Below are 24455 nucleotides of genomic sequence, written 5' to 3'. Positions count from 1 at the left end.
TGGAGGTCTATATACCACTCCCACTAATGTTTTTTTTCCCCTTAGTATTTCTCAATTCTACCCATACAGATTCCACATCATCAGAGCTAATATCCTTCATTACAATTGTATTAATCCCTTCTTTAACCAGTAATGCTACCCCACCTCCCTTTCCTTTTTGCCTATCTTTCCTGAATATCGAATACCACTGGATGTTGAGTTCCCAGTCTTGGCCATCCTTGAGCCACGTTTCTGTAATCCCAACCAAATCGTATTCGTTTACCTCTATTTGCGCAGCCAATTCATTCACCTTATTACAAATGCTCCTTGCATTCAGACACAAAGCCTTCAGGCTTGTTTTTTTAACGCTCTTAGACCTATTAGAATTATTATTTACTGTGGCCACGTTTGATTTAAACCATTGATTTCTCTGACTGCCACTTTTGTTTTTCTCCTTCCTATCTTTTGCTTTTATCCCTGTTTTCCTTTCCTCTGTCTCCCTGCTCAGGTTCCCAACCCCCTGCCATTTTAGTTTAAACCCCCCTGAACAGTGCTAGCAAACCTCCCCGCAAGGATATTTGTCCCGCTCTGGTTCAGGTGCAACCCGTCCGACTTGTACAAGTCCCACCTTTCCCAGAAGCAGGCCCAGTGATCCAGGAAACTAAAGCCCTCCCTCCTGCACCAACTCTTTAGCCACGCATTCATCTGCTCTATCCTCCTATTCCTATACTCACTAGCACGTGGTACCAGGAGTAATCCAGAGATTACAACCTTTGAGGTCCTGCTCTTTAATCTGCTGCCTAGCTCCTTAAATTCTTGTTGCAGGACCTCATCCCTCTTCCTACCTATGTCGTTGGTCCCAATGTGAACCACGACCTCTGCCTGTTCACCCTCCCCTTTCAGAATGCCCTGCAGCCGTTCAGTGACATCCTTGACCCTGGCACCAGGGAGGCAACAAACCATCCTGGAGTCACGCCTACGGCCACAGAACCGTCTATCTGTTCCCCTTACGACAGAATCCCCGGTAGGCGTGACAATCCATCAGCATTCCCATGCTGTTTAGTTCCTTTGTACTCGATGTCATATTGGTGTGCCCCTAGGAAAAGGGACCACCTCTGTAGCCGTTGTGCTGTCATTATCGGTACGCCCTTCTGAGGGTTGAAAATGGAGACAAGGGGTTGATGATCAGTAAGTAGAGTAAATTTCTGACCGTGCAGGTAGTGATAGAACTTCTTCACCCCCCACACCAGGCTGAGGGCCTCTCTGTCAATCTGGGCGTAGTTACGCTCGGCTGAAGTTAATGAGCGTGACGCAAAAGCTATTGGCCTCTCTGAACCATCAAGGAATTTATGTGAGAGTACCGCCCCAATGCCGTAGGGAGACGCATCACACGCCAGTCTTATCGGTAGTGATGGGTTGTAGTGAGCCAATACTTCTCTTGAAGTGATTAGGTCCTTACTCTTCTGAAAGGCCCGCTTACATTCATCGCTCCATTTCCATGCTACTCCCGTTTGTAGTAGGGCGTTCAGTGGGTGCAGAATTGTGGACAAATTCGGCAAAAACTTATGGTAGTAATTCACCAATCCGAGGAATGACCTCAGTTGCGACACATTTTCAGGCACTGGAGCCTTAACTGCCACTTCAATTTTGTCAGGGGACTTATGTAACCCCTCTTCATCAATCACGTGGCCACAATACGATATCTGCTTCTTAAAAAACTCGCACTTGGGGCAATTGGCCCGTAGTCCATGTTTACGTAGTCTAGTGAGCACCTGCTCTAGGTTGGCAAGGTGTTCACTGTCATCTTCACCTGTCACTAGGATGTCATCCAAGTAACACTGAGTCCCCGGAATTCCTTGCAGGACTTGTTCCATCGCTCTTTGCCATATTGCCGGAGCTGATGCTACTCCGAATACCAGTCGATTATACTGATAAAGACCTTTGTGGGTGTTTATCGTGAGATACTTCCTAGAGGATTCTTCAACCCCCATCTGCAAATATGCTTGTGCTCGGTCAATTTTTGTAAAACGCTTCCCTCCAGATAGTGAGGCGAAGATATCTTCTATCCTTGGAAGAGGATATTGTACTGTGTGAAGGATTGGGTTCACCATCACCTTGAAGTCCCCACAGATGCGAACCTTCCTTGGCTCCTCAGACTTATTGTTTAACGTTTTCTTCATGACAGGAATGATGGGTGTCGTCCACTCGCTCCAGTCTACCTTAGATAACATGCCTGCATTCTCCAGATTCTCCAGCTCTGCCTCGACGGCTGGGCGAATTGCATATGGTACCGGTCTTGCTTTGAAAAACTTGGGAATTGCATTCTCTTCTATTTTTATCGAGGCGGTTACGCCTTTAAGAGTTCCCAGTTCTTGTTGAAATACCTCTTTGGCGTTAGCTAAGATTGTTGACAATCATCCAGGAGTGACGTCGTCATCCTTTTTACCAGCCACCGTCAGTGCCTGAATGGAGTGCCAGTCTAAACTTATCTTTCTGATCCATTCACGTCCCAATAACGGTGGTCCACCATCTTGCAGTATGTACAGATACAATTTCTGTCTTTCCTTGCCGTTGTATTTGACAGGCACCCTTATTTTCCCTCTGGGGTATACTTTTTGCCCCGTATACGTCTTCAAGACAATGGATGTCTCTTTCAAGGGTATGTGTGAGAATAGCCGCTCATAGTCTCGTCGATTCATGACGGTTAGAGCTGATCCTGTATCCAATTCCATTTTGACTTGGGACCCTGCTATCGTGAGGGTGACCCAAATGGTTCGGTGATCGTCTTTTGCGATTACGTTGTGAAGTTTGAGACAGCTTAGTCTCTTGTTCCCGGATTCACTATCGCTCATCTGGTCTTCGGAACTACTGTCCGTCATCTTTTGTACTTTCCTGTACGGTTCCTTAGTAGCCTTTTTGTTGTCGGTCTTCTTCCCAGACCTGCAAACTCGTGCAATGTGTCCCATCTTTCCGCATTGCCCGCATATTTTGTCCTTGGACCAGCAGCCCTTCTGGTCATGGGTTGTTCTGCCGCAGCGATAACATTTTGCAAATCCCCGTGTCATTTCGTGGGTGCCGTATTCCTGTGGCTTTTGCTGTATTTCCGCAGCTCCCCTTGCTGCTGCTTCGTATGATACTGCCACGCTGAAAGCCTTATCTAGCGTCAGCTCTTTCTCTGAGAGTAACCTCTTCTGGGTTCCTTCACGCAGGAGTCCACAGACAAATTTGTCCCGTAAGGTAGCTGCTAGTCCTGCTCCGAACTGGCAGTGCTTTGATAGCTTGCGTAGTTCCGTAAGGTAATCAGCATTGCTCTCATCTTTATGCTGATTTATCCTGTGGAATTTAAATCTTTCTGCTATCAGCAGCGGTGTAGGATTTAGGTGTTCCTGTAGGATAGCAACAATTTCGTTAAAACTCTTCGCCTTCGGTTTGGCTGGAGTAATCAGGTCCCACAATAGGCCGTACGTTCTTGCGCCCATTAAGTTTAGCAGTACCGATGCCTTTTTCTCATCGGCTACTTCGTTTGCCTCGCAATATACCTCGACTCTTTCCACATACGTGGTCCAGTCTTCTATTGCATTATCGAAGGCAGTGATATTGCCAGTCTTCGGCATCTTGGAAATCTAAAATGGCGCCTCCCGCGCTTTGCCGCCTTCCCCGATTTAACAAAATGGCGCCTCCTGCGCTTTGCCTTCTTCCCCGCTGGATTAAGATGGCGCCTCCCGCGCTTTCTGTCTTCTCCACTGTTGCTAGCGCTGTTGCTGGCATTTTATGCCTTGATGGCGACGCCCTATGGTCTTCGCGCACTTCCCCCCGCGCTGCTGCTAACGCCGCTCTCTGCGGTTCCCGTGGCAAACTGCAGCTCCTCGCGGCTTTCTGCACGTTTAATTTTTATTATTTCCCCGCCGTCTGAACAACCCTGCGGGACTCTTGCCTCCCTCTTCTCGGGTCTGTACGCTGCCCGGCTTCGTAGCACCGGCCGCGCCCTGTGTGCTCCACCCTCTCTCTCTTCCCGACAACGCTGCTCGGCCCCGTTGCAAAGCCACCCGCTCGAGCTCTAGACCGCCGCAGCCCAGGAAGGATCAGTGTACTACCTGCCACCAGCCCGATTAGCTGAAGCACCATCGACAGGATAACCAAGCCCCGCTCTCGACAGCCTCTCCTGCAAATCTTCAACTCCGCTGACTCAGAGGCGGATGTCCACGGTCGACGCCCGTTTCTTCTGTTTCTTTCTTCCTTCTGGCCTCGACCTCTGATAACTTTGCTTCAGGGATGGATCCCCATGAGGTGGTGCAGACTGTAGGTAAGTTCGTATCTGCTCGTCGCCAGTATTATGTCCGTGTATAATTGAGACACGAACTGCAGGAGTTGGTTATAACAGGTCTTTACTGAATGGAGGCAAATGTTACTACACAGGCTTATATACAGGGGTGGTCACTACTGGTACTGCAGTATACAGGGGCTGCAGAATATAGTTCCTTCTGCAAAGTACATACACTACACCATGGAAAGCAGCCAAAAAAATTATAGACTAAGAAGAGACAAAGGTCGGTGTCAGGCCCTGCAGTAATGTAAAATGAGGTTTCCTAACTTAACTGGTGATATCATTCAGTTTCTTACTGCACTGCAGTCAGGTCCATGCTGCTAATGTTGACATGCTCTGTAACCTGCCATGCCTATTCCCCAACTTGCCATAAGACACACCAGCTATTAGTGGGGAAGCTCTTGCTCTCCCCAACTTGCTCTACCAAAGTATCTCAGGTCACGTTTGAGAACCTAGGTACCCTGCTGGTCCCACGGCTATCACTGCACATTCTCTGAACCTTTCACCACTTGACCTTGCTGTCGCTGACAAAAACATTGTGTCCCTTTTAAGGTGCTGCAGGCTACAGCGTCCAGCACCTAATTTCCCAACTCTAAATGAGTGAGCTGCCTTGCACAAGCAATTGCAGCTTGTCCATGACATGCAAACAAGTGGGTTCCCAGAACCTCAGCTAGATTCTCTCTGCCTCAGGCAAGCAGGCACAATTGTTGCCCACTCACTTCCTGCTAGTTTTATGACCAAAGATTAAAATTAGCCCTGCTGTTTCTTCAAAGAATTGAAAGAAATAAGATTCTCACTGTTAATCAAAGGATTGGAGGAAATCAAGATTTAGTGACTCAACCACTGTAGTGTGAGGAGAATGGAGGTAATGTGAGGTCGTACAATCTGAAGGAAGTTGATGATTGTAGGGTGAAATCAGGGTAGTATGAGTGAAGGAGAAGGTCATTACTATGGGGAAGTAAGAGAATGGAGACTAGAAAGAAGAATGAGTGACAAAGGGCCCTGGTTAAGCTAATGATTCTGGCTTTGACTATTTTTCTTATCATGCCCATTCCTCCAATGTGACACTGTTTACTCCAAAGCTTTGAACTGATGACATTCTCTGTAACTTTCTATATACTTCAAGAAACCTATAAAGCAAAGATTATAAAAGATTGCACGTAAGATCATCAATAAAAAAAGGAAAATAAGAAAATGGAAGGAAAAAACTAAATTATTTCTTCTCCAGAAACATACAGTAAAGGACAAAAGATCAAAGTAATGGGGAAATTACTTTGTAATTGAGCCAGACTCACCAAAAATGTACATTTCTTGGAAATTGGGGTGACTTGGAAATCAGGACTGTCCCTTGATCAATAATGTTTTTCCATTATATTTCACAAGCTCCCTCTTCATCTTCTTGATCAATACAAATTCCTACAGATAGCAAACAGCCTTGTACATATGCAGAGGACTTGGCTGAATCAAGAAAAGCATCAATCCTTCAGCCTGACATCCTACAGATTTTACAGATGGTTTACCATTTAACTTCAATAGGCTGCCTCTGCTACATTTTATGGGAACTAATTCTGTTCTCATCAAGAAACTATATCAAAAACATGACTTCAAGATTTTTTTTTAGAACATGAACAGAATCAGTGGTGTGGATGCTTAGGAATTATCTGCGATGAACCAGAGGAAGCTTCAAGTTAAACATATCTTGGGTAATTACTTCACTTTTAGAATTGTCAATTTATAGAACAGATGGCCAACTAGGTTAATGAATGCAAACTTAGCATTAAACAGGTATTGGATTGCCAATTCTACTGAATAAAGAGATTAAAATTTGAAGCCAAGTCCAAAGGGAGATGAAAATCCAGTCAGATCTGAATGATTCTGCATGTGAACAGGGTGAGCAGAATTTTTTTTCTACTATAATTTAAGTACATCAAGCGAACATAAGGTAGGAGTAGAAAAAATATATATTCAATGGCCCAGCCTCCACAACTCTCTGGTGTAGAGAATTCCAAAGATTCACAACCCTATGAGAGGAGAAATTCCTCCTCATCTCAGTTTTAAATGGGCGACCTCTTATTCTGAAACTGTGCCCCCTAGTTCTAGATTCCCCCACGAGGGGAAACATCCTCTCTGCATCTACCCTGTCAAGCCCCCTCAGAATTTTATACGTTTCAATAAGATCACCTCTCATTCTTCTAAACTCCAATGAGTATAGGCCCAACCTGCTCAACCTTTCTTCATAAGACAACCCCTTCATCTCCGGAATCAACCAATGCAAGTATATCCCTCCTTAAATAAGGAGACCAAAACTGTATGCAGTACTCCAGGTGTGGTCTCACCAACGCCCTGTACAGTTGTAGCAAGATTTCCCTACTTTTATACTCCAACCCCCTTGCAATAAAGGCCAACATTCCATTTGCCTTCCTAATTACTTGCTGTATCACAGAAACCCCACAGTGCAGATAGAGGCCATTTCGGCCCATCGAGCCTGCACCGACACATATCCCACCCGATCCCCGTAACCCCTACACCAACACATATCCCACCCTATCCCCCTAACACTAAGGGTCAATTTATCATAGCCAATCAACCTAACCCACACATCTTTGGACTGTGGGAGGAAACCGGAGCACCCGGAGAAAACCCACGCAAACACGGGGAGAATGTGCAAACTCCACACAGACAGTCACCCGAGGCCGGATTCGAACCCGGGTCCCTGGCGCTGTGAGGCAACAGTGCTAACCACTATGCCACCGTGCCACCTGCATGCTAACTTTTTGTGTTTCATGTACACGAACCCCCAGATCCCTCTGTACCGCAGCATTTTGTAGTCTCTCTCCATTTAAATAATTTGCCTTTTTATTTTTCCTACCAAAGTGGATAACCTCACATTTTCCCACATTATACTCCATCTGCCAATCTTTTCCCACTCATTTACCCTATCTATATCCCTTTGCAGATTATTTGGGCAGGATTTTCATTGGGCCGTGGAGGCAGGATTGGAGGCATGTGGGGGGTTAAAATCCCAAAATCAGGGGGCATGAACCCATCCCACCCCCAACCAGCCTCCATGCCAGTTTCAAAGGAGGCGGATACCTGACCTGTGCTGGGTGTCGCCTCCCCGAGGCAGGAAGGGGATTAGTGCCAATTAACTGCCTGTTAACAGGTAGTTAACAGACAGTTTTTAGCCTAATCCCTATTTTCATTCTTGAAGTGTGGGATTCCTGATGACTCCAAACCATGCCAAGTTAGCGAGGTGAGCCGTCGGGCTGAAGGGCTTGGAGGGGTCAAGATGTCCGGTGTTCAGGTGAGTGATGGGTGCATGAGTGCAGAGGTAAGTGTGTTTAAAGTGTTTAAAGAAGTTTTACTTACCTTTACAACCTTCCTTCCTTCAGGTCTCAGGAGTCCCTCATCTCACCGGCACAGAAAGCAGAATGGCTTCGAGCTGTCAAAAATTGCAGCATTCAGCTTTCTGTTCCGGAGAGATCTCTAAATCATCCTGAGAGGAAGGAATTAACTTGGAGTACAGATTGTCAGTGTTTGACAGCTTCAAACAGCTGTCAAACGCTAATATTTCATCTGTCAAAAGGTCTTGACAGATGAAATATCAATCTGTGACGTCTCCTGTTGCTGGGTGGCCCTTAATTGGCCTGCTGAGCCCGCCCAGCGGGCTCAACAAGGTCAATCAAGTCAAAATCGCGTGGGTTGGCTACAACTCTATGGAGGCGGGACTACAACCCCGAAAGTTGTAGTCCCGCCGCCTCAATGAAAATCCAGCCCTTTGTGTCCTCTTCATAACTTGCTTTCCCACCTATCTTTGTATCATCAGCAAATTTGGCTACATTACACTCGGTCATCCAAGTCATTAATATAGATTGTAAACAGTTGAGCTGACTTGGTGCAGGATAGTATACGGGCAGCAGAGTATTGGATGAGCTGAAGTTTATGGATAGTGGAGGATGTGAGGCTGGCCAGAAGAGCATTGGAATAGTTGAGTCTTGGGTTATGAAGACTTGGATTAGAGTTTCAGCAGCAGATGGGCAGAGGCGGGCAATGTTACAGAGGTGGAAGTAGGCAGTCTTTGTGATTGAGAGTATATGGGGTAAGAAGGTCAGCTTGGGGTCAAATAGGATGCTGAGATTAAGAACAATCAAGTTCAGCATGATCAATGCCTCTGCCACTGGACTCAATATTCATGCCCTCCACCACCAAATCATTGTGGCCACAGTATTTACTATTTACAGGATGTGCTGCATATAGTCACTAAGCTTGCATCTCCTACCCCCACAACCTCTAACACCAAGAAAAATTAAGCAATATCACGGGGGCATTATCAACGCCAAGTCACACACAAGTTCTGTCTTCCCTGAAAGGTGATAACTTCTATACTATCAGACTATTACAATTAGGCTAAATCTAATAGATTTATTTAAAAGTAAGATAATAAACAATAGCAGTAAAACACAGCACATTATTGATGATAGATACTTAGAAAAGAAATATAGGATAAGGCAACCAGGAATTATAGAACACATTTCTTACAGTTCCAACAATCTTGTGAATGACACATTTTCAAAGGCTCCCAGATACAGATGTGAACGATGCTTTACCTTTATGTCAGAGTTCAACTTCACAACTGAACTGAAGTTGAGTAGCTAAGGCCAACAGTAGTCTTCCATACCGTCTGTTGATTTTCAACGTTCATGATCTTCCTGAGCTTATTCTTTGCTGGATCAGCGATGAGGGATAATTTGTCTCCATCTGCAGATTACCATAGATTACCATTTCCAGGAAAAACTGTGCAGCCATCAATAAAATCTTGTCCTGATCAGTTTCTCAGTGCGCCAGGAAAGAAAGCGAACTGACTAATTGAATCTGGATGGATTTGATGAGTTTGTGTATTGGTCAATCCCATAAGAACATAGGTTTCCTGACAAAGGAACTCCTTTTCAGCATTCAGCTTGCTGAAAATATTTTAAAATTATATTTATCCTGTCTAAAGTCGCAAAAAATATACAGGAATCTCCTAAAAGTTAGCATGCAGGTACAGCAAGTAATTAGGAAGGCAAATGGAATGTTTGCCTTTATTGCAAAGGGGGTTGGAGCATAAAAGTAGGGAAATCTCACTACAACTGTACAGGGCGTTGGTGAGGCCACACCTGGAGTACTGCATACAGTTTTGGTCTCCTTATTTAAGGAGGGATATACTTGCATTGGAGGCAGTTCAGAGAAGGTTCACAAGGTTGATTCTTGATATGAAAGGGTTGCCTTATGAAGAAAGGTTGAGCAGGTTGGGCCTATACTCATTGGAGTTTAGAAGAATGAGAGGTGATCACATTGAAACGTATAAGATTGAGGGGGCTTGACAGTGTAGATGCAGAGAGGATGTTTCCCCTAGTGGGGGAATCTAGAACTAAGGGGCATAGTTTCAGAATAAGGGGTCGCCCATTTAAAATGGAGATGAGGAGGAATTTCTTCGCAGAGGGTCGTGAATCTTTGGAATTCTCTACCCCAGAGAGTTGTGGAGGCTGGGTCATTGAATATATTTAAGGTGGCGATAGACAGATATTTGAACGATAAGGGAGTCAAGGGTTAAGGGAGGCAGGAAAGTGGAGTTGAGGCCAAGATCAGATCAGCCATGATTTTATTGAATGGTGGAGCAGGCTCGAGGGGCCAAATGGCCAACTCCTGCTCCTATTTCTTATGTCCTTATTGTAATGATCAATAACATGTCATTCTATAGTGGACACTAGATGGAGCCGCAGAGCTGTATGTATAAGACTACACTACCCAGCTGTATGTATATTAAGACTACATTACCCATGAGGCACTGGGCTACCCACATGGCAGCAGTCAAGATGGAAGCCTCTACAGATACTGTACCTAGTCCACAAGCTGCTAAAAAATTGTGAAAAGCGACATGGAGAATTTGAAGCCACCAGAGCGTTTGAATCTCGAGGGAAATGTCGACTACAATTGGTGGATTTTTAAACAACAATTCAAACTCTACATTGCTGCCATCGGATTCGGTACGAAGCCAGACGCAAGAAAAATAGCGTTGCTGCTTACGGTTGCAGGCCCACAGGTGATAGAGGTATTTAATACATTTGTATTTAATCCAGTGGAGAACAGAGAAAAATTAGAAGATGTGCTAAAAAAATTTGATGCACATTGCTCTCCCAAAAAGAATGAGACATATGAAAGATACATCTTCTGTTCTCGGACACAGCAACAAAATGAGACTTTTGATAGCTTTATAACTGATCTGAAACTGAAAGCACAGACATGTAATTTCTCTGAGCTCAAAGCATCCATGATTCGTGACCAGATTGTGTTTGGTATTCATGATAAAAAAGTCAGGGAACGTCTGTTGAGAGAAACCGAACTAAATTTGGAAAATGCGGTGAAAATATGCCAAGCCAGCGAGCTAGCTCGAAAGCACGCGAAGACTTTCAGTGAAATCAATAATGATGCGATTTGCTGCTGTCGGTGCTGTGTCCTACAAGGGGAAGAAACGTGGGCAGAACAGAAATGAAAAGCAATCGGAGGATGAAATTTTTAATTGTAAACGCTGTGGTTACAAACACCAGTTAAGACGATGCCCAGCGTTTGGAAAAATGTGCACAAAGTGTAATGGAAAGAATCACTTTGCCAAACAATGCTTTTCAAAAGTACAAACTAAGAAAGGGCAACGAGTTAATGTAATTGAGGACACTGATTTAAGTGAGACATTTTTTGTAGGAATGGTGTCATGTGACAATATCAAAAAGGATACAGAAAATGTGCAGCCCTCAGAAATGGTCAATGCAGTAAAAGTGGACAAATGGATGATCCCACTGCAGATAAATGGAGCATTAGTTACATTGAAACTGGACACTGGGGCAAAAGCAAACTTAATCAGTATGAGTGACATTAAATATATGAAAGAAAAGCCCAAAATACAGAAAAAGTCAGTACTACTGAAGAACTATAATGGACAGAAAATAGATAGCTTAGGTGTATGCAGACTTAAAGTGACAGTCAAAGGCAAAGTGCATCATCTCATGTTTTCTGTTGTGGCTGAAAGACTTGATTCGATACTAGGTGACAAAGCTTGTGAAGACTTAGAACTGGTCAAGAGAGTCTACCGTATAAACTGTGCCATAAGCAGACCAGATGACTCAGGTGATGAAGCAGAGAGCCCATCAAGGATGAAAAGGCCAAAGGGTATCCATGTCTTCAAAAAGCCTAGTTTCTCCAAGAAGAAAGAAAAAGACTTTAAGGTCAAAGAGAAGCCAAAGGAAGAAAAGCACAAAGAGGAAAAACACAAGGAGAAAAAGTCCAAAGGTATAACCGCAGCAGATGTTGTTAAGCAATGGAAAGAGAAAAAGAAGAAGCCTGCACCAGAGCAGGAAGCAGTTCCGGTGGATACTCCTTCTTCCCTCAGGCCAATCTTTGGTGTTCCATTAGCCGAGGCTGCTGAGAGGACTATGCTGTATGATGGAATCCAGCTGCCAGCAGTTTTTCGAGAGTGCATTGACTACATTGAGAGTTATGGCATGAAGAGTGAAGGAAACACTGAAACCCTCTCCAAGCAAAGATCGCAAGGAGACCTCGATCTATACAAGAGCAGATTGATGACAATGCCGCAACTGCATCTTGTCATTCACCGCCAGAACAATCTCATGAAGACACATCAGACTTACCCGTGTTGAGAAGATCCACACGTGAAGTAAAAAAGCCTGATAGACTTAATCTTTGAGTACAATGTAAAGCTTTGAAAATGTGTTGACTGTTTTGAAAATGTTTATGTTTATAGAGCACTAACAAAAGTGTTACTGATATTATCTTTATTGTTTTCGTGAAAGTTGATTGATATTGATTTTGTTAAACCTCAAAGAAAGGGGGATGTAATGATCAATAACATGTCATTCTATAGTGGACACTAGATGGAGCCGTAGAGCTGTGTAGAGCTGTATATAGCTGTATGTATAAGACTACACTACCCAGCTGTATGTATATTAAGACTACATTACCCATGAGGCAGCAGTCACGATGGAAGCCTCTACAGATACTGTACCTAGTCCACATGTGCTCAATAAAAGTAACTAGCAAAAGCTAGCTGTGTTCATAATAAGAATGTCTATTTATTAATGAACATAAGGCTTATAAGTCCCGCTCACCTATCACCCCTGTCCCTGCTGACCTACTTTAACTGCTAGTCCCCAGCCTTGTGTTTAAATCCCTTCATGTCCTCACTGCACCACCCCCCCATCCCCCTCCCCCACCCTCCCGCCCCCATCTCTGTGACCTCCTCCAGCTCTAAACCACCCGACCGCAACCCCCACCAAACTCACTGTTCTGCTGGCTCTGGCCTTTGTGAATCCCTCCGTTCTCCCCACCATTGGCAGCTAAGCCTTCAGCCATCATGGGCTCAGAGTCTGGAATCCTCTTCCAAAACCCCTGCACCGCTCCACTTCCCTCTACTCCTTTAAGGCTCTCCTTAAAACCTATCTATTTGGTTATCTGTCCATTTTTGTCTGATTACACCTCTGTGAAGCACCTTGGGTCGTTTCCCCATGTTAAAGGTGCTATAAAAATGCAAGTACTTGTTTTGTCCTTGATAGAAACATAGAAACATAGAAGATAGGAGCAGGAGTAGGCCATTCAGCCCCTCGAGCCTGTTCCGCCATTTAATGAGATCATGGCTCATCATCCAAATTCAGTACCCTGTCCCTGCTTTCTCCCCAAATCCCTTGATCCCTTTAGCCTTGAGAAATATATCTAACTCCTTCTTGAATATATTTAATGAATTGGCCTCAACTGCCTTGTGTGGTAGAGAATTCCCCAGGTTCATCACTCTCTGGGTGAAGAAATTCCTCCTCATCTCTGTCCTAAATGGCTTACCCCTTATCCTTAGACTGTGACCCCTGGTTCTGGACTCCCCCGCCATCGGGAACATCCTTCCTGCATCTGGTCTGTCTAGTCCTGTTAGAATTTTATAAGTTTCAATGAGATCCCCTCTGTTGTGTATGTGCCTTTAAGACAAGAACTGATTCTATACTGCAGTACCGGCAGTGACCAACCCTGTATATAAAGCCATAGCAGGCTTCTGTATTTCAGTCTTGAGTTCCCCTCTGTTCAGTAAATACCTGTTTTATTCTCCTGCAGTCCGAGTATTATTGATATCCGGACACTACACTGGCGACGGGCAGGTTCGAACTCACCTGCAGTACTGCATCACCTTACAGGGATCTTTTCCCTGAAGAGAAGCTTCTTGGAGGTCGAAGTCAGAACGGCAGGCATCGACCGCAGGCAACCGCCCAGGGATCCATCGGAGAGTTGCAGGGGAGGCTGTGGAGAGCTGGGCCTGGCTCCCCAGTCGAGGTGTTCCAGCAAGGCGTGCTGGTAGCAGGTAGTGCGCTGACCCTTCCGGACTGCGGCGGGCTCGGGCTCGATCGAGCGGCTCTGCAAAGGGGCCGTGCAGCGTCGTCGGGAGGAAGAGAGAGAGAGAGAGAGGGTGGAGCGCACAGGGCGCGGTCGGTGCTCAAGAACCGGGCAGCGTGGAGAGGATAGAACGAGGGGAAGGAAAAGTGATACGCGCCGAAGCCGCGGGTTGCCGCCATTACCCTGTAGAACGCTAGGAGCAGCGTGGCAGCAAGGGGAAGAAGGAAAAGCGCGGGAGGTGCCATTTTATTCCATTGGGGAAGAAGGAAAAGCGCGGGAGGCACCATTTTATTCCATTGGGGAAGAAGAAAAAGCGCGGGAGGCGCCATTTTAAATCACTCAAGATGCCGAAGAGTGGCAGTATCACTGCTTTCGACAACGAGGTAAAAGACTGGACCACGTATGTGGAAAGAATTGAAGTGTACTGCGAGGCAAACGAGGTGGCCGATGGAAAGAAGGCATCGGTATTATTAAATTTGATGGGCACGAGGACGTACGGCCTATTGCGGAATTTAATTACCCCAGCTAAACCAATGGAGAAAAGTTTTGAAGAGATTGTTAATATCTTACAGGAACACCTAAACCCTACACCGCTGCTGATAGCAGAAAGATTCAAGTTCCATAAAAGAAACCAGCACAAAGATGAGAGCAATGCTGACTATCTTACGGAACTACGCAAGTTATCGAAGCACTGCCAGTTCGGAGCAGGACTGGCAGACACCTTACAGGATAAGTTTGTCTGTGGGCTCCAGAGTGAAGGAACCCAGAAACGACTACTTTCGGAAAAGGACCTGACGCTAGAACAGGCTTTCAGCGTGGCAGTATCCTATGAAGCAGCAGCGTGGGGAGCTGCGGAAATACAACAGAAACCACAGGAATACAGCGCTAACGAAATGGCGTATGGAGCAGAAAAGTGCTATCGCTGCGGCAGAACAACCCATGATCAGAAGGACTGCTGGTTTAAGGACAAAGTATGCAGGCAATGTGGGGAAATGGGACACATAGCAAGAGTCTGCAGGTCGGGAAATAAAAACCAACACTACAAGAACTGCTAAGGAAAAGTACAAGAAAGTAAAGAAATTGACAGACAGTAGTTCGGAAGATCAGGAGAGTGATAAGGACTCCGGGAGCAGGAGACTAAGTTGTCTAAAGTTACACAACGTGATCGCAAAGGAGGATCACCGAACCAGTTGGGTCACCCTCATGATAGCAGGGTCCCCAGTAAAGATGGAATTGGACACAGGATCAGCCCTAACTCTCATGAATCGACAAGACTATGAGCGGCTATTCTCACACATACCCTTGAAGGACACGTCCATTGTATTGAAGACCTACACGGGGCAAAAAGTCTACCCCAGAGGAATAATAAGGGTGCCAGTTGAATACAACGGCAAAGAAACACAGAAACTGTATCTATATATACTACCAGATGGAGGACCACCATTATTGGGACGTGAATGGATCCGAAAAATACAATTGGATTGGCATTCCATTCAGGCGCTAACTGTGACTGATAAAAAAGGGTGATGACGTCACACCTGGACGACTGTCAAAATTTCTAACTGACGCGAAAGAGGTGTTCCAACAAGGACTTGGGACTCTAAAAGGAGTAACGGCAACGATAAAAATCGAAGATAACGCAAACCCAAAATTTTTTAAGGCCTTACGCGATCCACCCAGCTGTTGAAGCAGAGCTGGAGAGTCTGGAGCGTTCGGGTGTGCTGTCCAAGGTGGACTGGAGCGAGTGGGCCACACCCATCGTTCCTGTAATGAAGAAATCATTGAGCAGCATGCCTGGGGAACCGAAGAAGGTTCGCATCTGTGGGGACTTCAAGGTAACTGTGAACCCAGTCCGGCACACAGTACAATATCTACTTCCATGGATAGAAGATATTTTCGCCTCACTATCTGGAGGGAAACGCTTTACAAAGATTGATCTGGCCCAAGCGTATCTACAAATGGAGGTGGAAGAAGCATCTAGGAAATACCTCACGATAAACACTCACAAAGGCCTTTACCAGTACAATCGACTGGTATTCGGGGTAGCATCAGCCCCGGCTATTTGGCAGAGGGCGATGGAACAAGTCCTGCAAGGGATCCCGGGGACCCAGTGTTATTTGGACGACATCCTGGTTACGGGCGAAAATGACAGTGAACACCTTGCCAACCTGGAGCAGGTGCTCACGAGATTACAGGAATATGGGCTACGAGCCAACCGCCCCAAATGCGAGTTCTTCAGGAGACAAATCTCGTTTTGTGGCCACATGATTGATGAGGAAGGGCTGCATAAGTCGCCGGACAAGATTGAGGCTGTCGTCAAGGCTCCAGCACCGGCAAATGTGTCGCAACTGAGGTTGTTCCTCGGGTTGGTGAACTACTACCATAAGTTCTTGCCAAATTTATCTACAATTCTGCACCCACTGAACGCCCTGCTGCAAACTGGAGTAACATGGAAATGGAGTGATGAGTGTAAGTGTGCCTTTCAGAAATGTAAATGCCTAATCACTTCAAAAGAAGTATTGGCCCACTACAATCCAACACTACCGATTCGGTTAGCATGTGATGCGTCTCCCTACGGCATTGGAGCGGTGCTGTCACACAAATTCCTTGACGGTTCAGAGAGGCCAATAGCCTTTGCGTCACGCTCGTTAACCTCAGCCGAGCGTAACTACGCCTAGATTGACAGGGAGGTCCTCAGCCTGGTGTGGGGGGTGAAGAAGTTCAATCACTATCTGCACGGGCAGAAATTCACCCTACTGACTGATCACCAGCCCCTGATCTCCATTTTTAACCCAAAGAAGGGCGTTCCTGTGATGACGGCACAACGGCTGCAAAGATGGTCACTTTTTCTAGGGGCACATCAGTACGACATAGAGTACAAGGGTACGAAACAGCATGGAAACGCTGATGAGCTGTCGCGCCTATCATTGCCTACGGTAGAGGAAGCACCTGCAGTGGACCCTGTTGAGATATTCCATGCGACCATAGTCGAATGTCTACCTGTTACAAACTCAAGTATAGGGAAGGAAACCCGAAATGACCCGACACTCTCTCGGGTCTATGATTTGACGGTGAAGGGATGGCCAGCACATGGCGACTCACTGTTGCCAGCATTCTCGCCAAGGAGAGAACAGCTGTCAGTGTGCCGGGGGACCTTGATGTGTGGATCCCGAGTGGTAATTCCACCCAAGTTGAGAGATAGAGTGCTCAATGAACTTCATGAGGGTCATCTGGGAGGGGTAAAAATGAAGAGCCTAGCCAGGGTGTTTGTGTGGTGGCCGGGAATCGATAAAGAAATCGAGGATATGACCAAGAGATGCACAGGATGCCAGAAGGTCCAAAACGCTCCACCACAGTCCCCGCTACATCCATGGGAGTGGCCCTCATCTCCATGGCAACGGGTACACATTGATTTTGCTGGTCCATTTATGGGCTCAATGTTCCTAATCGCTGTGGACGCCCATTCGAAATGGCCAGAGGTCATCAAAATGTCCTCCACCACCACGGAGAAAACTATTGCAGTCCTACGGACCATCTTCGCCAGGAATGTCTTGCCAGAACAGATTTGCTCCGACAATGGGCCACAGTTTGTGTCCGAGGATTTCCGGAGGTTTCTGAGGAATAATGGGGTGAAACATTACACATCTGCCCCATATCATCCAGCCACAAATGGATTGGCTGAGAGGTTTGTTCAGACCTTTAAAAAGGCAATAAAGACGATGTATAATGACGACATACCACTACAACACAAGGTGGATAATCTCTTGTTTGCTTACCGGAATGCGACACATGCAGTCACCAACCAAGCTCCAGCCATAATGTTCTTCAACCGAAGGCTAAGATGTCGCCTGGATTTGCTCAAACCAAACATAAGTCGAGATGTTGAGGATAAGCAATTCCAGCACATAAATGAGAAGCCAACCAGGAGCTTCAAGATAGGGCAACCAGTCTTGGCCCGCGACAACCGAACAGAAAAATGGCAGCCAGGAACGATATGCACACAGCAGGGACCACTAATGTACACAGTGGATGTTGGAGAGAGCATTGTGAGACGCCATGCTGACCAGATTCTAGAGTCACAGGAACAAGCCAAACCCATACCACGAGCAGGTGCACCTGGTAATCAACCCGAAGTACAGATTGCGTCTACCTCAGAAGCAGTGGTATTGGAAGCTGACGAACCAACCAATGACAATGAGCCAGAATCAACTCCGCCGCAAGAACAGGATACTCGAGAAAGGCGCTATCCAGTCAGGATCAGGAAGCCTCCTCAAAGACTGAACTTATAAATGATTATTTCAGTTGATGTATATAGTACAGAGAAAATTGTCATTGTAATTAGTTATTATTTAGTTGTTAAATGAATGTTATGTACTGTTTATCTAAAAGGGGAGGAATTGTTGTGTATGTCCCTGTAAGAGAATAACTGATTCTATACTGCAGTACCGGCAGTGACCACCCCTGTATATAAAGCCATAGCAGGCTTCTGTATTTCAGTCTTGAGTTCCCCCTCTGTTCAGTAAATACCTGTTTTATTGTTCTCCTGCAGTCTGAGTATTATTGATACCCGGACACTACACCCTCTCATTCTTCTAAACTCTAGCGAATATAAGCCTAATCGACCCAATCTCTCCTCATACATTATTCCTGCCATCCCAGGTATCAGTCTGGTGAATCTTCGCTGCACTCTCTCCATGGCAAGAACATCCTTCCTCCGATAAGGTGACCAAAACTGCACACAATACTCACGGTGTGGTCTCACCAAGGCCCAGTACAACTGTAGCAAGACATCCTTGCTCCTGTACTCAAATCCTCTCGCTATGAAGGCCAACATACCATTTGCCTTCTTAACTGCCTGCTGCACCTGCATGCTTATCTTCAGCGACTGGTGCACAAGGACACCCAGGTCTCGTTGCACTTCCCCTTTTCCCAAACTATTGCCGTTCAGATAATAATCTGTCTTCCTGTTTTTGCTACCGAAGTGAATAACCTTGCATTTATCCACATTATACTGCATCTGCCGTGCATCTGCCCAATCACCGAACCTGTCCAAATCATACTGGAGTTTCTCTGCATCCTCCTCACAGCACACATGCCCACCCAGCTTTGTGTCGTCTGCAAACTTGGAGATATTACATCTAGTTCCCTCGTCTGGATCATTTATATATATATTGTGAATAGCTGGGTTCCTAGCACCGATCCCTGCAGTACCCCACGAGTCACTACCTGCCACTCGGAAAAAGACCCGTTTATTCCAACTCTTTGTTTCCTGTCTGCCAACCAGTTCTCTATCCAAGACAGTACCTTACCCCCAATCCCATGTGCTTTAACTTTGCACGCTAATCTCTTATGCGGGACCTTATCGAAAGCCTTCTGAAAGTCCAAATGCACCACATCCACTGGTTCTCCCTTATCTATTCTACCAGATACATCCTCAAAAAATTCCAGATTAGTCAAGCACGATTTACCTTTTGTAAATCCATGTTGACTTTGTCCAATCCTGTCACTGTTTTCCAAGTGCTCTGCTATTACATCTTTTATAATGGACTCTAGCATTTTCCCACTACCGATGTTAGGCTTACCGGTCTATAATTCCCCGTTTTCTCTCTTCCACCTTTTTTAAATAGTGGGGTTACATTAGAATATCCTTCAATCCATGGGAACAGTTCCAGAGTCTATAGAATTTTGGAAGATGACCAGCAATGCATCTACTATTTCTAGGGCCACTACCTTAACTACCCTAGGATGTAGATTATCAGGCCCTGGGGATTTATCGGCCTTCAATCCTGTCAATTTCCCTAACACCATTTCCCTACAAATACGGATTTCATTCAATTCCTCCCTCTCATTAGACCCTATGTTCCCCGACATCTCTGGGAGGTTATTTGTGTCCTCAGACAGAACCAAAGTATGTATTTAATTGGCCTGCAGTTTCTTTGTTTCCCATTATAAATTCCCCTGATTCTGACTGCAAGGGACCTACGCTTGACTTCACCAATCTTTTTCTCTTCACATATCTATAGAAGCTTTTACAGTTAGTTTTTATGTTCCCTGCAAGCTTACTCTCATAATCTATTTTCCCCCTCTTAATTAATCCCCTTGCCCTCTTTGCTGAATCCTAAACTGCTCCCAATCCTTAGGTTTGCTGCTTTTTCTGGCCAAATTATATGTCCTTTCCTTGGATCTTATGCTATCCCTAATTTCACTTGTTAGCCACGGTTGAGTCCCCTTTTTCAATTTTCATGCCAAACAATGATGAACAAATTCTGTAGTTCATCCATGCAATCTTTAAATGTTTGCCATTGCCTATCCACCGTCAACCCTTTAAGTAACAATCCCCAATCCATCCTAGCCAACTTGTGCCTCATACTATCGTAGTTTTCTTTATTTAAATTCAGGACCCTAGTCTCTGAGTCAGCTACTTTACTCTCCATTTTAATGAAGAATTCTATCATATTATGATCGCTCCTCCGCAAGGGGCCTTGCAAAACAAGATTGCTAATTAATCCTTTCTCATTACATAATACCCAGTCTAAGGTGGCCTGATCTCTAGTTGGTTCCTCGACATATTGGTCCAGGAAACCATCCCATATACACTTTAGGAATGCCTCCTCCACAGTATTGTTACTAATTTAGTTAGCCCAATCTATATGTAGATTAAAGTCACCCATGATAACTGCTGTACCCTTATTGCACGTGTCTCTAATTTCCCATTTAATGCCATCCCCAACCTCAGCATTACTGTTTGGGGGTCTGTACACAACTCCCACTAATGTTTTCTGCCCATACAGATTCCACATCATCAACGTTGATATCCTTCCTTACTATTGTGTTAATCTCTTTAACCAGCAATGCTACCCCACCTCCTTTTTCTTTTTTCCTGTCCTTCCTGAATATTGAATATCCCTGGATGTTGAATTCCCAGACTTGGTCATCCTGGAGCCATGTCTCCATAATCCCAATTATATCATATCCATTTACATGTATTTGCATCAAGCTTCTTGAACATTATTGCAGCTGCACCCATCCAGACGAGTGTGTAGTTTCCCATCACACTTCTGACAGTGGAGAAGCTATGAGGGGGTCAGGAGGTAAATCACTCAATTCAGCCTCGATCCTGCTCTTGTAGCAATAGTGTTTATATGGGGTACTCAGCACTGTTGAAGGTCAGGAAGCGGTGGTTGGGCGTCTCTTGTTGAAGAATGTTATTATGTGGTGTGAATGTTGCCTGCCACTTGGTGGGCATCCGAGTTGGTCTCCAGTGCAACATACCACTGTTTGCAGGTAATTGCTAGCTCCATGGTACGCTATTCCACTCACACAAAGATGCAGGTTTTGGTACATAAGACTTACGAACATGCCTTTCTGTCATGAGTATGTTATAATTAGTGGGAGAAAGCCCAAACTGTAACAGGTTATCTCCATTGAGAATATTTGGGAAACCTTTTACTTTCCTTATCAGCACAGGGTAATTAAATAATTTATTGTAAAAAAAATTATTTGGCCCATTTGTGTACAAAGTGATGCATGTGTCTTCTGATTCCATCCTCCCCAAAAATCATGATAATTTCCCTCCAACAGAAAGAAGTCTGGAATGATAGAAAGACAAATATTGACTTCCTTAACTGCCAAGATGATGTGACTCTCACAAACCGGCATGTTTAATGGTAGACTGACACAATCAATCAAAGAAGCAACTGGAAGATTGAGGTCTTTCTTTTAAGACTGTATGGCCTAGAAATCTGCATATGCTACTTTCCCTGCACCTGAATGGTGAGGCACGAGGCTTCCCACATATTGGGCCTCAGGCCTCATTATAATGAAGCCAACACAGCATCAAAGTCCACCGGCGAAGAGAAGTGGAATTTCGGGCCGCTGTTGGTGTCTTTCCTAAGCTCCCACTCCTTTTGTCCCACATTGCCAACCAAGCCTTCAGCAATCACACTCCAGAATCCCCCCGCCAAAACCTCTCCATCTGACTATCTCCACCTCCTCCTTTAAAACCTGTATCTGACAGGGTTTTGGTCACCCCTCCTCCTATCTTCTTCATTGGTTTGTCATCCATTTATCTCTGATTATGCCTCTTTCAATATTTAAGATGCTATATAAATGCAAGTTATGTTTTGTGCACTGTTTAATGAAAAATGTAACGGCCATTAAAGTAAAAAAATCTGGTATTGCAATGCCCAAATTGGCAGTATCTAGTACCTGTACCATCATTTACCATATAAAGACCACCTGGGAGCAATGAGAAAGCCAGTTGAAGATAGCAGCTCCCAGTGATGACATCTACAGATTTGTTCAGGCAGACTGTGTGGTTCTGCCTTAGGGCTTAGATGGGAATGCCTACAAGCAATCTATTTGTTACAGTTTCTAGTGGACCAGCTGTCTTGAACTCTATTATGTGCTAGAACCAATCCATTCCATAACTGCACATGTAGATCTATACTGTACAAAAGGTGCATACAGTTCCTCCTGATAACACCATCTTGTTTTGCACTAAAAATGTTGAATTATTCATTAATTTGATTTAAGCAATGTAAATAACACAAAGTGGGAATTCTGTTAAAAATTGAATTAGTAATTCGAATTAAGCAACTTTAAATTAAGAGTAGACCGTATATCTGCACTGCTGACCTGATGAGATAAAAGCAACCTTCTTTCACTGTATAAATCATACTCTGATCTTTCATATACCAAAAATGTGATTTTATTGAGATCTGAAGATAAGTACAGTCAATGTAAAGTGATGCAGCTTCTAAAACAAAAAAAAAATTAAGAGATGAGCTATCAAGCTGTAATTTTGTTACAGTGAACTATGTGGAAGGCACATTCACACAAAATAACTGGCTATCACAACCCACTGCCATCAACAGGCTTACCATGGATTTTAAGTTAGAAACAAGGACTTAAGAGAAAGTTTAAAAAGCATAGCCACCCCCAAAATGCAATATCCATTCTGGAAATACATTTAAAAAAAAGCCAAACCTCCTCTAGATTGGATACATGTCTTTTGTTTGTTTCAAAGCAAAGTATGCAACAGGTAGAAATGATATAGACCATGAAAGCTTCCTTTTGTTCTCCCAGGTTTGTCTTTCCCTCATTCTTTTTATCCTGATCCTTACTAGCAGCCCATAGCTCAATGCCCCCTTAAAAAGTTAAATATGTAAGATGAATAAATTAGCAAGAAGCTTGTTCCAAACAGATAAACATAGCTCCTGGTTCCATGCTCATTGTCAAACCAATGCAGTAGGTTTTTCACAGCTATATTCTGTTCATGGAAAACCTTTGGTGCCAAGTTCTGATTGTGCCTTGGGATGTTTTACTATGTTAAAGGCGCTATATAAATGCAAGTTGTTGTTGCTATGTTTGAAATTCCAGGCTTCAAAGATGATTTGTTGAAATCATTAAATTTCTATTGAACCAGATCAGTTCTGTGCAGTTTTTATTTTTAGAAATCAGAACAAGCATAACAACTGCATTAGCTGCAGAAGCAAGTGGAGTAAGTTTACTAAAATCATACATTCCTGCCGCCCTCATCAATTTATTTAACATGGCATGACAAGCTGATGAGAGGATGGTTAGAAACGTCTTCCACTTTCTGGCTGATTGTCATTTTTAAAATGTTATAAAAACATTTCTATTTAAACTAGTAACACTTTTTTTTCTTTAAAATCCAATTCTTTTACATCATAGAGGGCATTCACTTTTATGTAAACAAATCTCTCATGTAACTATCACAAAGTAATATTTATTTTGAAAAAATAAAAAAAGCAATGCTTCCCATATCGATGATTTAAGATTTAAAAATAATTATATGGATAGTGGTGTGATCTTCATCCCAGTATAAAATTTGGCCATCTGATGTTACTATTGCTAAGCCCCTTGTACCTCTGCATTGCAGTATCACAATTCTATAATCTAAGCATGTGATTGCAACACTTCTGTTGGGAGAAATGCTTTTCATGAGAGATTAGTTGTATGGAGAGCTTTACTTCTTGACAATTCTGAAAGCACTTTAAAAAGAAATGGCAAACTGAAAGATGATACACTTCCCAATGAAAACGCTCCATATCAGCACACTACATACATCATACAAATAACATTTGAAACAGTTATGTAGAATGAATATCTACATTATATACATGCTAAGATCTAGCACAGATAAAATAAACCCTAATTTGGGAAACCAAGAAGTGCTTGAATTAAAAACAAAATCCTTAAGAAATAATTACAGGCTCTGGTTTGATAAATTAACAGTGAATCATATCCACACTGCAGGACAGTAAAAGCTAGGATTGAAATTAATCATCTATCTCCAGTTCACAAATCTGCCCTCATTGCATCTCTGCAATAGAAGTAAAATGCCAAAAATTAAAATCTCGTTTAAGTCTTCATAAATTGCCATGGATACCATGTAGTGCTCAGCAATAATGTCATGCACCTTTGACTATAGAAACTCGACATAATTTTCTGGAATTAGCCCAGTCTTCCCGTCCAGTGTTCCTTCAAGCCAACCAGGTTCCCTGGATGAATGAACTGGAAAATACACAGCAGTTAATCTTGAGAGCAGTACTCTTTTGGGTCAGCAACACCACAAACTGAATGCTTTTTAGTGAATTTTGCCTTCACCAAGGGGAAGGATAGATATCAAGATGGATAAATGGAACGTGTTTCACATTTGTATCGATCATTGCATAGTGTCAAGTCTCCTAACTTGGACCCAAAT

The 24455-nt window shown here is 44.2% G+C and overlaps 1 protein-coding gene across 7 annotated transcripts in view; it reads right to left on the bottom strand.

Moving 5' to 3' along the window:
- Window positions 1-22420: 22420 nt before the first annotated feature.
- The window catches only part of LOC147114055 (rho GTPase-activating protein 26-like), a 249495-nt gene continuing 247460 nt past the window's right edge, over window positions 22421-24455 (bottom strand). For all 7 annotated transcript variants that reach the window (XM_085995616.1, XM_085995617.1, XM_085995621.1 and 4 more), the window contains one exon: window positions 22421-24265. In XM_085995616.1, coding sequence (XP_085851742.1) covers window positions 24177-24265 — 89 coding nt within the window. In that variant the 3' untranslated portion in view covers window positions 22421-24176. The remainder of the gene's footprint in view (window positions 24266-24455) is intronic.

The sequence above is a fragment of the Somniosus microcephalus genome, chromosome 8 (assembly GCF_052327205.1).
Source record: "Somniosus microcephalus isolate GS21.2 chromosome 8, FLI_Smic_1.0, whole genome shotgun sequence".
NCBI classification, from domain to species: domain Eukaryota; kingdom Metazoa; phylum Chordata; class Chondrichthyes; order Squaliformes; family Somniosidae; genus Somniosus; species Somniosus microcephalus.
The sequence above is the reverse complement of the archived record's forward strand: the minus strand, read 5'-3'. Positions and strand labels throughout refer to the sequence as shown.